This window comes from Apiospora kogelbergensis, assembly GCF_038363985.1.
Source record: "Apiospora kogelbergensis strain CBS 113332 chromosome Unknown utg000009l_segment0_segment0, whole genome shotgun sequence".
In the NCBI taxonomy this organism is placed as follows: Eukaryota; Fungi; Ascomycota; class Sordariomycetes; order Amphisphaeriales; family Apiosporaceae; genus Apiospora; species Apiospora kogelbergensis.
In genome coordinates this window covers 2,402,700-2,417,728 of record NW_027117426.1, presented here as the reverse complement: position 1 = coordinate 2,417,728, position 15,029 = coordinate 2,402,700, and the positions used below count along the sequence as shown (strand labels likewise).

Sequence of the window (15,029 nt, the reverse complement as noted above, 5' to 3'; positions counted from 1 at the left end):
CGCGCTACGGATACCTATTTTGGCTCGCTTATGCTTGGGCCGAGCTTTATGAAGTCGATCTTGCCTGAATGCAGGCTACGTTGGAACTTCCCTTGTTTGCTATAGTCATGTTAGGGTTCAAGTGCTCAGCTTTCTCCATACCGGTTAAGTGGATATTGGATCGTCTATATAAAAGTCATTCGAGGACAATATTTACTACCTTTGGAGAAGTCAACCCAAGAGCGCGGGTGGATTTGAGTTTGACAACTGACCCCCTTTCTTGCTAAATCTTACATTTCGGCCAAAATGGTTCTGTTTACCCTCGTGGTTGCGACCACTGTTCTTGTAGGGTCAGCTCTGGGGGATACCTGCTCGGATGTTGCGTCTCGTTCCTCCGTGGACGTGCAAACTCCTTTGTCAACTTCCTACATCAAGGAGCAGGCGGACTACTGGTCGTCAACATGTGCTGCACTCAAGCCTACATGTATCATGTTTCCCAAGTCTGCTGAGGAGGTTTCGACTATTATCAATGTCTTGAAAGGAAACGCCGAGACCTTTGCCATCAAATCAGGCGGCCACAACCCGAACAACTACTTTTCCAGTGTCGAGGGCGGGCCCCTGATCTCGACTCAGAAAATGGATCAGGTGCTGTTAGACCCCGCTACGGGGATAGCCAAAGTCGGACCTGGAATTCGTCTCGATGAGATTGCCGCGAAGCTTCAAGGCACGGGCTGGACGTTCGTCGGTGGACGTATTGGAAACACCGGCGTTGGCGGTCTGATACTTGGCGGTGGACTCTCCTATATGTCGGCCCAGTATGGCTGGGCGGCATCGTCCGTCCTAGAGTACGAGATCGTGCTCGCTAATGGGACCATCACCACGGCTTCCGCCACGCACAACGCAGATCTATTCAGAGCGCTCAAGGGCGGCGGCAACATGTTCGGTGTTGTCACGACATATACCCTGCAGACATACCGCCAGGGCAACATCTATGGAGGGAATCTCGTCTTCCTCCGTAGCCCTGAGACGGACGTCAAGATACTGAAAGCCGTCCGTGACTTCGCCGACTACAATCAGGACAACAAGGCCGCCATCATTGTCACGGCAGAGCGTTCGACCGTCAGCCTGATTGACTCATGGATCATATTTATCTTCTACGACGGCGTCGACGTACGCGTGGGCACCTTCAAGAACTTTACCGACGTGGGTCCTACACTCAACACCTGCAAGGTACAAACATACTCGGAGCTCATCGGCGGCAGTAACTGGGTTATCGTCAAGGCGTCGGTGGTTGACATCTCGACGACGACGATACCCGTGCCCTCCCTCACGAACGCGGGCCTCATGAACGAGATACACGCGCACTGGCGCAACCTGTCTGGATCTACGCAGCTCGAGCTTGGCATCGTCGCCTCGGTCGCGTACCAGCCGTTCCCCGTGCCATCGCCCGGGCCGCCCGCGAACGGAGCCCGGACCTGATCGACGCGGACGAGGATGTTGACAAGATCATCATGGAGATCAACTACAGCTTCGTGCCCCAGGCTTCGTACGAGGCGATGGCCGACACCATCGAGGCCACCTACTCGGGCGTCGACCGCATCGTGGCCGAGTGGCAGGCCCGCGGGAAGCTGCCCAAGACGCACCTCCCGGCGTTCATGAACTACGGATTCTACCGCCAAGACTACTTCGGCCGGCTCAAGCCCGAGATGGCCAAGTTTGCGGCTGATGTTGCGACCTCGGTGGATCCCACCGGGTTCTTCAGGGATCGAACTGGTGGGTTCCGACCCGCGAAGGCTACTTGAATGAGAGCTGTATATGCCTCGAAAGACTTGAGGCAGTCAAGACACCGATATTGTTTACATGGAACTGGAAGAATGAACATTGAATCAGATAATTAGTTTGTGTATGACCAAAAGAAGTAACAATGGTTGCTTGCGCCTACACATGCTGGCGGTTGGCATTTTATACTATAATTCTGTTGATTGTCTGTAACATTGGAAACTCATCTTGGCAGGAGCTGAGATCTGGTTATAGACGATCAGCTGCCCGTTTTAATATATCTTTGTTTGCTCAGAGATAAATATTGGTATGGTCCTATCTCCGAAAGCAAACAACACCATCGAGGCTCCTTCAGTCAATGTCCTTAGCTCGCAGCAAGGCTGTATGAAGCACCAGCTACTCAAGCAATCGGCCAGATGGTGCTTGAGTGTTCACAAAAGGTATGCCGTCATCCTGGCTTGTTCTAATATCCATTAGACCTTGGCCGAAACAATGGCCAGTATGCTTTTTCCGTAGGCAACTAGGGCCTGTAGTAGTGAACATCATTCTAAACCGTGCTAATGCGTTTTGCAACGCGCCTTCTATTTTTGTGATTCAAGTTGTAACCCACAACAAACCTCGGTGTTGATCTGGACCACAACATCCTCACACTTGCACATTCTTTCCTCCCCCAACACCCAACCCCAGGGACCAAACTACGCCCGGATCGCGAAACAAATGTTGCATCGACTCATTTTTCATTATCAAATCCGTTTTCGGCTGAAGGCGGGCTCTTCCGACTCTTCCGACTCTTCTTGGCCGTGTTGGCGTTGGTTGATGAGCCGGGTGCAGTTCTGGTGCATCGCGGCTTCCTCTGTTGGATGAGAAACTCCATTTTTATTCATCAATCACTTGAATTGGGTCACATACCTCAAGGCAAGAGCCAAAACGTATGTGTTCTTGACTGTCCCATCCACAGCCTACATACTCCTTCCTACCCGCTTCCAGTCCACCAAACACTACCAAACTGCGCCCGAATCACCAAAACGTGTTCGCATCGACTCATCTGTCGTAGTCGAAGGCGCTTTCGGCTGAAGACGACTTTTTCGACCATCATTTACCATGTTGCTCTCCTCCAATCCGCCAGACAAAACATGAACACCGCCAGAACACTACCAAAATACCACCAAACCGCGCCCGAATTGCGAAAACGTATGCGCATCGATCCATCTGCCGTAGTCGAGGGCGCTTTCGGCTGAAGACGGCTTTTTCCGACTGTTATTCGCGATGCTGTTGTTCTGAGCCCCTACATGTTGCATTGGATATCAACCCATGGGGAGACTGAGCGAACAACACTGATCTAGCTCTACCACAAGCAGTCAAGGCACAGCCCTACTCCAGCCGCCGCCAGTACCGGTACTCGAACTAATAAATAAGGGATTTTAGTTGATTATTTCAACAAATTCCTGATGTCAATGACTCCTACTGTTCATGGGTCGCGTCAAATAATTCAGTCAATCCCAAGCTGCCGTAACCCGAAGTTACAGACTGTCTCGGGCGTCGGCAATGTTTCTGCCCCTGGGAATTGCTCTATGACGCCATTGCTGCCAGCTGACGTTGTCTACTCTCACTGCAATCTACTTACGATGGTCGGTTGTGAGGAAGCAAAGGGTGGCGCACGGTGGCGCAGAATTCCTTGGACTAGACCACCAGTCGGCAATTGTGCATTGTTATGTCCCTTGTCATCACCCTCAAGGGCGCTGCATCATTGGAGTATAAGCTAGGGGTCTCCTGCCATCCAGTTGCGATGACGTCACACCGAAGACAAGCACACTGGAGCAAGGGATGGATATCACATATCACAGAGAAGTGCTACGACCACTTTGTCGAATATGACTACATCCATCCTGGCCTGTCAACAATTGCAGAGGTATGGAAATCATTTGTGGTGCACCAATCTCGCACCTCATGAACAAACTCACACAAAAATAGGAACATCGCTGCCACAAGCAACACCATCAACGCCGCGTTGCTGCCGGACCATAACGCAATATCACCACGTCTAGTGGAGAAAAATTATGGCCGGGTAGTAACGAAGTTGTAGCAGCAGTCGTGACGGCAGTTGTGCTGGTGGTGCTGCTGGCAACATATTGCCAGTGTCAGCAACGTTGATGCCATTTTCGGCAATACGGTCATGGTTATAACTTGACCTTGAAACAAGAGGGTTGATAATTCAATCAGTACTTGCCTTCGAATTTCACAAATACTGGGAGGTGCAAGATGTGTTGTAGCTGTGCTATATTAGCTTCAGCTGGGTATCTGAATTCATGACTATGGGTGGTTCCTGTATCAATGGGCGCTTTCAGAGGAGCAACCCAGGAAAGGAATCAACGGGGTATCCGAGTGAAAGAAACAAAAGTGCCAACGCCAATGTGAGCACTTGGTGAAGGCCAACCCAACCACACCAGTCTCGTGGTAACCGGGAGCTCTCCAAATTCCAGCGCTTAGTTCCAGCATTTATGCGGTCGTGGGCTTCTCCTCGGCCTTGGTCTCGGCCGTGGCGGCGGGAGCAACCTCAGCAGTCTCGACAGGAGAGGTAGAAGCAGCCTCGGTGACAGCGACCGGAGTAGCCTCGGCGGCAGGGGTCGGAGCGGAAGCCAGGGCCGGAGCGGCAACCGGGGCAACCTCGGCCTTCGGAGCGGCAGCCTCGGGAGCAGCAACTGCGGCAGTAGCAGTCGAAGCGCCCTCGGCGGGCTTGGCGGCCTCGGCAGGCTGAGCTTCGGCGGGGTTCATCTCAGTGGCCTTGCCCTCGGCGGATTTGGCGTCGGTTTTGCCTTTCTTATCCTTCTTTTGAGAGAACGAGTGTTAGGAATATCTCACAGCCATGGAGAACGCGGGAAGGGAAGGAGTTAGCAATGCTTACCTTCTTGAAGATGGCCTTGAACTTGGCCTTCAAGTTGTCCAAAGCGTTGAGAGCTGTGGGATGGTCAGCAACGTGGTCAAAGTCGATGATGGAATCAAAAGACGCGGCGATGTTTATTCCACCGGCCAATGAAAAAGAAGTCAAGAAAACATGGGGACTTGCGAATACCTGGCATTGTGGCGGTGTTGAGTGATGAGAAAGATACAGATGGTCTGTTGATGATGGGAAATATGTTACGACGAACGCGCAAATTATCCGATACTCAACCAACGAAGGAGAAGTAGGTCGAATGGAGAGGTGTGGTGAGGAGCGGACAGAGAGCTTTTTGAAGTTCTTGTTTCTCAAGATTATCTTGGAATCCTTTCCTGAAAGCCGAGTCTGGGGTTGAGAGGGAGTGAGAATGTGGGGCATAGATACGCTACTGCACCTTCTGAAATTGGGGAATTCGAAGCGCTGGGCAGCACGCTGGGGTCAAAAGGTTCGAGGAGTGGGCGGCGCCATACATACGACAGGCGCTAAAAAGACCTCCAGGGCTATCACCGCGTTACAGTTGCAGTTCCCCTTCCCCCAACGCCCTTACCTGCGCTCTCGATTGGTCCGGAAGGCCCAACACGAAGGGAAGGGGGGTTGAGAAGAGGAACCATAGGCTTTGTTTGCAGCATACTTCTGGAGATGCAGCTGCAGTTCATTTCCTCGAGAAATGAATCAAATTCAACCGTTCGTGGCTGGAAAGAGGACAATCACTGTTACAGCCAACATCAGCCAGATACCACAAGGAAACCACAGGGAGAAACGCTCTGGCTGGATGGAAAGTTTCTCTTTTCAGGGGTCTCTTCCAGGGTACGGCTTTGCGGGAAGTTAGGGTACCCTCGGCGTCTATATGGATAAGCAGCAAGGTCAGGTGGAGGCTATCCTGGCTTGTGGCACTTGGCCCGTCTGGTGTTTTATGGAAGAGGAGCTCCCGAAAGTAAGCAACAGCGCTACCGAGATGATGGCATTTCTGCTAGTGTCGATCCGCGATTAGCAATTAGTTGCGAATGGGCATAGGGGATGTCACTTCAACAGGGGTCCTACACAAATGGCTTGAGCGCTGTCTATTGCACCTGAGTCTTCATCTCGCTCCCGAGATGATTAACGTTGGTCCAATCCGATGCGATATTATTGAATTTCTCCCTGCTCTCTATCTCTCTATCTGATCAGGCCTCACATGCATCTGGCAATGAGGGAAGTCGTATCCTCTAGGAGAATGAAGTCTGACACCTGGATCAAGCTGGGTGTCATGTCGCATAACCATCCTCTGCTTAACGCCAAATACCGAACTCGAGTTCGTTTGTTCAACTTCCATGGCGAATGGATTGTTGGGGACAGTGGGCTTGAGGGCTCCGCAACGGTGATGAGAGCACTGATGGGTTGACATCCAGTCACTTAAGCACGCGTATTCGGGCATTACACTCTGCACCCCATACCTGAATATCCACCTGTCAGCCCCGTGCCCCTTTCGCAAAGCCGCTTCAGGCCAGACACCAGAGTTTGGAGCCGGACCCCAGTATTCCGATCCACTGCCGGAGAGGTCAAATGGGTGAATGAGTCAAGTGGACCACCGGGGCACTATCGGCCGCCGTTGAGTAGCGCACTGCACGGGGAACCGAGTTTTGGGGAAGCGCGACGTAATCAGGTCAACATGGTGCCAGGCGTCGGCCTAGCCTGGTGTCTATCGTGACAGAAAGTGAAGGACGAGTGGAATGGTGGAATCACTGTCCTGGCATATACACTTTTAGTGTATTAGGTAACCTTTTCTGCTTCCAACAGTGGGCCGAAGCTAACGAATGGACTTCTTACCTCCTAAGATGTCCAGATCACATTTCCTAATTGCCTATTTGCATCTACAATTTGCACCACCTGCATTGTTTCAAGTACGGCCCATTCGTTGTCGTCACTCATCGTAAACCGCACCTAGAGGCTTCCTTCTTCCTTCTCTCTCTACCCTTGAACCCTTGTCATCTCAACATTGAGATACAGATTGATTCGACAACAGACCTACAGCTCTATCTTTGATTGAGTATCCATACTCAGCTCAGCACGAGCTTCAAACCCCATCATGGCGCCTGTCATCTATCTCGTGAGACATGCTCAAGGGTACCACAACCTGAGCAAGGAGAACGAGCAGCTCCGCGACCCGGACTTGACCGAGCTGGGCAAGCAGCAATGCGCGGACCTTTGCAAGCGCTTCCCCTTCCACGACAAAATCACGCACCTCGTGGCCTCACCAATGCGCCGCACTATTTACACCTGCTTGTTGTCCTTCGCCCCCGTCGCTGAGGCGGGCAAGATTATCACCGCGTTGCCCGATGCGCAGGAGGTCTCGCTGCAGCCCTGCGACCATGGATCCGACCCCGCCAAGCTGCGGGCCGAGTTCGGCGCCAAGGTCGACTTTTCCCACGTCCCTGAGAACTGGAACGACAAGTCACCCAAGACCAAGTACTACCCGGATCCCAAGCTGCTGGCGGCGCGCGCCCGCGATGCGCGGCTGTGGCTCCGCGACCTGGTGCGCGAGGCCGGCGACGATGCGCAGGTGGTTCTAGTCACGCACGGTGGTATCCTACACTTCTTGACAGGCGATTGGGACGGTTACTCGACTCATTCAGGTAAGTTCGACTCTTCCCCTTTATAACTCGTTGGAGATATTGATCCTGCTATAATAGGTACTGGTTGGAGCAACACAGAGTTCCGCTCGTACGAATTCGAGGATTCTACGTATGAGGATCCTAATGCCTCACTCAAGGAGACCAAATCCAGCCGGCGCGAGCGTCGCGGAAGCGCCATCCCCCTGACGGAGACGGAACAGTTTCAGCTGCAGGAGGCTTTCTCTAACATCGTTAGGGCCGAACTCAAGGAAGCCGCAGAGAATGCAGTTTATTGAGATAGCATCCAGCAAAGCAACCAGCATATGAATAGATGGATGGACGGGATGCTTAATGCGCCAGTATACGGCCTGGATAAGTAACAATGATAATCGGACATGGCCGCAAGCCATGAGTGTTTGTTAAAGAAAGAGAGGGAGGCATTGTGGGACTAGAGAATAGATACTACACGGCAGGAGTTGGGTGACTCCAAAGATAGGGCCACACAGGAAAGATCGGCTTACAGATATTATGTCTTGCATGAACTATAGAGAATACGACTGACGATTCATGTATCCCGTTCGGATGAGCGTATCCCCCAACCTCTACGACGTGTGTGGTAAGCAATCTTTGGACATCATCCTTGTCTGCCTGTTGGTGTACTGGTTCGTTTAAGCTGCAGCCAACCACCTCTGTGGCCGGTCGGCCGGGTGCAGACTGTTTGCGACGGGCCTTTCTGGGTGGGAAAGCTTTCTGTCAAAGTTGTTTGCTAGGCCGAAAGGGTGCAAAGACGTACGACAAAGACATACGCGAGGCTTGGCCAACATGATATGCCTGCAAGGATGTGGTGGGATGATGACTCGGCTGGCTCACGACGGCCATGGATTAGACTTCGGACCTCCTCTCTTTTTAACTCTTGTTTGCGCTGGAAGGTGATTGAGGGGCTGGGTTGCCTCCAGTCGGACCTCAGTCTCGCTTCTTATCCCATGATGTTGCTGTGGTCAATATCTTATATCTTCTCTTTCCCAATTCGCGACACCGATACCCATCACTTCTTGTCCTTCGAATTCCAGATATCAATCGTCATATCGAACAGGGGTCTCAGTCGAGCGTACATGATCTATAAATAATCCATCTCCGTCCTCTTTGGTATGCTCCGCTCCCCACCGCTCTCTTCGAGCCAGGCATTTGGGTCTTGATTCGACGGAAACAATTCCCCTTCGTTCCCTTTTCGCTCTCCAGCTGCCACATCTAGCTGCTTACTTGGGCCTCTACCCACGCACCTGGCCTGCTTTACTGTTGCCACAGGAACGCGCGTGCTCGTGTATCTCTCTCTTTCTCTCTCTCTCAGAGAAGACAAATCCTCCAAGAAGAAAAAAACAGCAAAACGGCAGCCATGGGCGTGGGATTGACGGGCGTCGGCTTCTGTCTCCACGTCGCGTTCTGGGTCCGTGGGGTACAGTCGCGCGTCGACGAGATCAAGAAGATTCTAGCGCCGGCGCCGGGTAAGGAGGGATGCCAGGGGGAGGTAGATTTGGAGAAAGGCAATGCATGCCATCTGGCGGTGGATGGGCAGGAGTCTGCAGCGGGGCGAGCGATGAGTGAAACGGCGGGTGAGGGAGGATGGGTGGTGAGGAATGCCGAGGAGGTTTCGTGTGCAGGTGAACAAGATACGCAGCTACACGGGCAGCGCTATCACAAGTTTCGGGGACTGAGTGAGCCCTGAAGGCTTCTGTTGCGCGAACCAAGAGTCGCACCCAGAGCGGTTTGCTCAACCTATCCTGATTAAACTGGGAAGTCAAGAGTGACGTGTTGTCAGTGATAAGAAAGGCATAATACAATTCACAATTAACTATCTAATCCCGTCTGGCCTACCAGATCTAAACTCCGCATGCAGACCCCTGCCCATGATATTGGCATGCAAGATGCTTTCCCCCGTTAAATGGTATTGTACATGAGCAAATGTCACGAGATCCGTCGTTAAATCTTCATAGACTCAATCCTCCAAGCCTTTCATCCTAGACCGGTTCCAGGCCATGTCAAATTCCGATATCGACGACAAAAAGATGGGTATCCAACACTCGCTCGCTCGCTCGCTTCAAACCCCACTGCTTGTTCTAGGAGGACAGTACAACAGCCATCTAGAACTGGTCTGGCTCGCGGCCTTGGTTCCGAGGCTGCACCAGCGTGGCAGGGGCAATCTGTTCCGCCGGGTCTCTCTCGGCCGTGCTTCTTTGCAGCCTTTTCCGGTCTTCCAGCTCCGAGTCGGACAGCTTCATGATGTTGTCCTTGTGCTCCACCGGCTTCCAGTCTCTCTTCTCGCTTTTCGCTGCCTCCTCGGCTTCGGCGAGCCACGCCTTCCACTGCGGCGTTGATGGGGCCGCGCCGCTTCGCTCCACCCACGCCGTACGCCGAGTCTCGCGAATGACGTACCATAGGGTTCGGGTGAAGCTGGGCACGCCTTCGCGGGGGTCGCCGATGACCCCGTGTTCGTCGTCTTTGGAGTCATGCGGGGTGATGTCCTCACATGTGTACCGGCTGAGGTCCCAAAACCACCCGCGGGGTAGGAGGCCCATGATCCAGTACATGCCGTTAAGCACGACGTAGGAAGCTCCAATCATGACCTGGGTGTGCCATTTGCAGTTGCCCAAGAGAATGACGCTGACCATCAGCAGGAAAGTCCCTATGCCCATAAGAAGTCGGTACATTTTGGGACCGACCCGATAGTTGCACTCCTCAGTCCCCGCATACAATTCCCGAGCGACTTCTTCGGTGCATTCAATGAGGATGAAGGCGCCCTCGCGAGTTCGGATCACAACATCTCCTTTTGGCACGACGTTTGTATGGCTTCTCTTCATCAGGACAGGCTTCCACGAAGATGCTATACCGACAATGGAGCTAACAATCGACATGAAGGTCACGGCAAAGATAGCTGTCCCGTCTTCCTTGATGGCTGCAACGACGATGATGGCGATGGAGAGCAGGAAAGAAAAGGCTGATAAAATATGAGCAGGTGAATAGATAGACGCCGGGATAGCAGGCCGCTCGTTCGTGTTGACCATGGTGCTAGGATCCGTCACAAGATCCTGTATTTGCTGCCTCATTGTAGGCCGCCTCGCTATACCTTGTATGGGGACATCGGAGTCCACGTCGCCGTTGCTCTGGCGCCCCGAGGTCTCGGCCCGCGTGCCCGATTCCACATCGTCCGCCGCCGGGGGTCGTGGCAGCCGTGTCGTCCGAGCGGAACGGCCAGTATCTGTTCGCCCTCGCTTGTTGAACACGCTGCTAAATATACCTCTATTTCCAGGGGCTGGTTTGGGCACGTGAAGCCCGCCGGCATCGTTTCGATTAACGTGTTCTATGCGCAGCTTCTTAAAAGCGAATGGTTCCAACTCGTCGAGCGGGTGGAGGATGTTGGCAAAGAAGCCGACCGACTCGAGGGTGGTGCCGCTGTAGACACCCGTCATCTTGGCCCTCGTCTCAGGCATGCGCGTCGGCCGAGTGGACTTCAAAAAGGCTTGCGGCGCGGGGATGATGCGAGGCAGCAGACAGACCATGCTCGCGGTGATGGTTTGGGCGTGGTCGCCTATCGAGGACTCGCCAATGACGGCGAGCAGGGTGACGACGTCGAGGCGCCAGCCCGACGGCCCATCGTCCGAGGTGAACCATGCCGCAATGCCTTGGGGGAGCCGGCTCGCCATCCGACATAGTCGTTAGTGGCTGCGAGCCAAAAACGAGGGAACGCTGGGCCGAGCGTGAAGAACGGGGGCAAATGCGAGCAATTGAGTTCGGAGCACAGATCTTGAGTTCGTCTGGTCGTTGGGCTCCTTTTTTATTTTCGGGTGCTTGGCTCCCGCCTTGTGGATTGGATTTTGGGGGGAGGGGACTTTAGCGGGACGGGACGAGACGGGACGAGTCGAGTCGAGTACCAACCGAGGAACGGGCGCTCCCGCGAAGACAAAGACGGCGGGAATATTCACTCGAAAACGAAAACGGACAAGGAACTCGGCACAATCGAGGTTTATGTATCGCCAGGGATTGTCTGCATGCAAATCGAGGCTGATCTGATGCCACGAGGCCTACAGTGGCACAGCAAGCAGACAGCAAGACGGGGAGAAGCTACGATCCAAATTCCATGTAAGCTTCCGGGGCAACTCTTTGCGGCAGTCCGCGGACCCGTTACGCGCCCAGGCACCAGGGGGCGGAGGCCTTGGTGCAGGTATCCGCGCCTGTCTGCTTCCATTAGTAGAAGAAGGAGGCAAAAGGTTGTACCCAACTGCTTTTGCTGTCCCCATCGGGACTCGTTCTTGGATGTCGGTTTTGGGTATGTCTTCGTAGGCTGGTCATGCTCCGTTGTTCCCACCCAAGAGGCTCCCGTAGGCTCACTGCGCACTGCGTGTCACCGAGCCGCATGAAATGGAAACCCAGCTGGTGGTGGCGTAGAGGAAGAAGACCACGACGGGAGTGTTGCTATTATATGCTGGTAATGCGGTTTTTCCACTTCCTGGTATCTGAGCGTCGGGCATCAGTGGAAGCTTGCTAGTCGTACATGCCGAGAGCAATGACAAGCCCCGCTAGCGCACGTCTGGACGTACTGAACCTTGCCCTGACATGCAGAATGATACGGGGGTGCGTGGGCGTGGTGGCTAAGCTTAAACAGAGCTCAACTCTGCCGTCCGCCTAAGCCAATGCCTTATGTAGGCTAACCACAAGGCAGCTGGGAGAATACCTACAAATGGCTGGATAGTGACATGTGGCACGGCCGCTCATGTCACGAACTAGAATCATGCACAATAACAACTCTTTATTTGGTTGCAGAAACGTCTTTTTCCCACAGAAGACAGGCTGAAAAGACAATGAAAGAAAGGTCAAGGGTGTAACAACAACAACAGCTATTCGATTTTCCGCAGGAATTTGATTGAGTCTATCGCCATGATGATGTATGGCAAGTGAATATTTATTATGTGCATATATGTGCAAAGCAGCAGAGCAAATTCTTCTTCGGTCTTTTGGTATCATGAAAGTCAAGGGTCAAAAGCAGTTCTGAACTCCCTGAATCTGCGACTTCCTTATACGCCCCGGTAACGAGCTAGTCGTCAAAATGAACATGCTTCGGCGTTCCTCCCGTACTGCTTTTACCGCTTCCAGGCGTGCGGTTGGGGGTTTGCGCTGCGGCGTGGCCTTTTTGAGAGCGGGGCGCATCGAGGACGGCGAGGATGTTGACCTCGACGCCTTCGTAGGGTCGCTTACATGCTGGTTTTGCCACACGGGTATGTGGAAGTGGCTACTGCCTTGGTTCGCAGGAGGGCTCGCTGCCTTGGGGGCTCATTGGATGTTGGCTCCTTCGCCGAAGATTTCTAGTCCTCAAACTTGAAGCTCCGGCTGACGCCGACATCCAGAGGGCCGCCCTTGTATGCGCCACGCTTCTTCTTGTTCTTCTCTTTGGTGAAGCCCTTGCCCCGGGTGACGATCAAGTCCTGGTGGGCCTTCTGACCGTAGCCATCTTCGATGTAGGCATTGGAAGAGAGATCATGGTGAACCTCTACGTCCTTCTTGATTCGTGAGAAAGGCTCGTTTTGTACTCGGCCGTTCTTGCCGCCCCGATTGTTCTGCTTGAAAGTTGTTGGGTCCGGAGGGAGGGGGCGTCCTCTGGCGAGGTTCTAAGTGTCGCCGAAGTATCCGAATTGTTATCGTTGGCTGTCTTCGCGGCACTCTTAGCGGACTTCTTGGGCTTTTCGGCTTCATCGTCCGAGTCGGAGGAATCCGAACTGGAGTCAGAATCAGGCAAAGGGACCTTGGCGGCTTCCTCGGCCTCGTCATCCGAGTCAGAATCGCTGTCGGAGGAGGACGAGTCATCGGAGCTAGATGAACTGTCACTCTTCTTGGCGGTTTTCTTGGCAGTCTTCTTTGCCGTCTTTTTCGCAGTCTCGTCTTCCGAATCGCTATCGTCAGATGAGTCGGAGCTCTCCGATGACGAAGAGTCGCTGCTATCAGACTTCTTGGCAACGACCTTGACCTTCTTCTTGGCAGGGGACTTCTTAGGCTTCGCCTTCTCTTCTTCGGAGCTTGAATCGGACATCTCATCATCCGAATCCGAGCTCGATGAAGAGCTGTCACTGTCAGACGTGGCCTTTCGCTTCAATGGGTTGATAACCGCAGCCGCGGCCTTGTTGGTAGCGTCAGCCTTGACGTCATCGTCGCTGTCACTGTCACTGTCGCTATCATCAGAGCTGGAGCTGGAACTAGAGCTGGAGCTGGAAGATTCGTCATCGGAAGCCTCTGCAGCAACCGGGGCATCGGCCATGTCGACATCATCGCTGTCGCTAGAGTCGCTGGAATCGCTGGAGTCGTCACTGCTGCTGCTGACATTGGCGACATCTTGGTTGATCAGCGAGGTGTCATCGTTGCTTGAGAGGGCCTCCCATTGCTGAAAGACGCTGACGAGAGAGTGATGACCCTGCTTATTCTTCTTCACTGCTGTCCAGCCCTTGCTCTTGCGGTGCTTCTGGAATTCTCGATGCGCATTGTCGAAGCCCTGGTCGGACAGGAACGAGCCAACAAGGTCCATCAGCTGGGCAGGGGGGCATCCTTGCCAGGCTGGGCCTTGGTGTCTTTCTTGGTCTTTGCCATGTTTGTCGAAGAGGCAGGCGCAGACTCGGTGTTGGAGGAGGAATTGTTGCTGAACAGCCAAGCGGGTGGTTGGCTCTTGGATGGAGAAGAAGGGTTGCTGGGACTTTTCATTCCCGATAACGACAAGTAGAAATGCCGGCAAAGATAGTTGTATACACAATATCGATTGGGTTCGCCGGGTGAATGAAGAACCTCTGGCGCGTGAAAGTGCTAAACCTTGAGTTGCCGATGGAAAAAATTGTGGAAAATCGGCAGGCGGGAAAGCCGTAACTTTTTCTGCCAGTTGCTAATTCAGCCACCGCCTTCCTCGCTAAAAACTTTTAGGCGGGGGTTTCCTTATCTTTTCTGTCCCTGATTGGATTGTCAAGGCTATTGAAGCATCATATATATATATATATAGAAACCACCTCGGATAGCTTCACTTTACTGTTTACATTTCCCTTGTGGCTGAATGGGTGTCCATGTATCATGATACTTGTGCTGATCGCGTCTGTCGCTGCTCCACTTGAACTAGTAAACATGTCCGTAAAGAAGACTTCAGAGTATATGAGCCAGTGGTTTGTTCAAGGCATCTACAGCTAGCACTGTAGAGCACACCATCTACAGCATCGTCCAGCAGAAAGCAAGGAAATGCCACAGTTCGTCCTATTCTTCTCCTCAGCATGCGCGTGCTTGGCTCTACATCACGTATGAAACATGCATGGCCCCTCCTCAATGGGCCAACCGAGCCGCAAACCTGCGTTGTTAGGTCGGATTAGGCAGCACAATTCTGAACGCGGGAAAAGACCTCTTGGGGAGAAGTACTGGCGATCGCATCGCGTTCAATGCTTTCACTAGCATACCGGCTACGAGCACCGACCAGCGTCAACGTCAACCCCCACTGTCATGCGGTCATGCTACCAGGCAATGGTTAAATCATGGCTCCTGAACCCCTTACCCAACTCCCAAGATGAGCCCGGTATTGTGGTCCCAGACCACCAACCAGCCAACAGTGTTCGCGCAATGCCGTAACGGCTAGGCACCGAGATTTCGACATTTCGGTGCCCGCGCTGCGGCTGTGGTTACAAGTCTGGCGCAGCCGATGGGTTGGTCCGGCCCAATCAAAGCCTGCGTGTCGT

General features: G+C 53.2%; 6 protein-coding genes across 6 annotated transcripts; 3 read left to right on the top strand and 3 right to left on the bottom strand.

Moving 5' to 3' along the window:
• Nucleotides 1-285: 285 nt before the first annotated feature.
• PG998_013845 (FAD-binding domain-containing protein) lies at nt 286-1,781 on the top strand (the record flags this gene model as incomplete). The annotated part of the gene is made up of 2 exons (XM_066880661.1): nt 286-1,416; nt 1,473-1,781. 2 exons carry the CDS (start codon nt 286-288, stop codon nt 1,779-1,781), a joined length of 1,440 nt encoding a protein of 479 aa, XP_066724800.1.
• Nucleotides 1,782-4,254: 2,473 nt separating this feature from the next.
• PG998_013844 (uncharacterized protein) lies at nt 4,255-4,835 on the bottom strand (the record flags this gene model as incomplete). The annotated part of the gene is made up of 3 exons (XM_066880660.1): nt 4,255-4,584; nt 4,661-4,713; nt 4,829-4,835. 3 exons carry the CDS (start codon nt 4,833-4,835, stop codon nt 4,255-4,257), a joined length of 390 nt encoding a protein of 129 aa, XP_066724799.1.
• A 1,923-nt stretch (nt 4,836-6,758) lies between these two features.
• PG998_013843 (phosphoglycerate mutase) lies at nt 6,759-7,580 on the top strand (the record flags this gene model as incomplete). Its single annotated transcript, XM_066880659.1, has 2 exons — nt 6,759-7,305; nt 7,363-7,580. 2 exons carry the CDS (start codon nt 6,759-6,761, stop codon nt 7,578-7,580), a joined length of 765 nt encoding a protein of 254 aa, XP_066724798.1.
• A 1,097-nt stretch (nt 7,581-8,677) lies between these two features.
• PG998_013842 (uncharacterized protein) lies at nt 8,678-9,007 on the top strand (the record flags this gene model as incomplete). The annotated part of the gene is made up of 1 exon (XM_066880658.1): nt 8,678-9,007. One exon carries the CDS (start codon nt 8,678-8,680, stop codon nt 9,005-9,007), a length of 330 nt encoding a protein of 109 aa, XP_066724797.1.
• Nucleotides 9,008-9,422: 415 nt separating this feature from the next.
• PG998_013841 (uncharacterized protein) lies at nt 9,423-10,982 on the bottom strand (the record flags this gene model as incomplete). Its single annotated transcript, XM_066880657.1, has 1 exon — nt 9,423-10,982. One exon carries the CDS (start codon nt 10,980-10,982, stop codon nt 9,423-9,425), a length of 1,560 nt encoding a protein of 519 aa, XP_066724796.1.
• A 1,656-nt stretch (nt 10,983-12,638) lies between these two features.
• Nucleotides 12,639-13,849, bottom strand: PG998_013840 (uncharacterized protein; the record flags this gene model as incomplete). Its single annotated transcript, XM_066880656.1, has 2 exons — nt 12,639-12,930; nt 13,005-13,849. 2 exons carry the CDS (start codon nt 13,847-13,849, stop codon nt 12,639-12,641), a joined length of 1,137 nt encoding a protein of 378 aa, XP_066724795.1.
• Nucleotides 13,850-15,029: the final 1,180 nt, after the last annotated feature.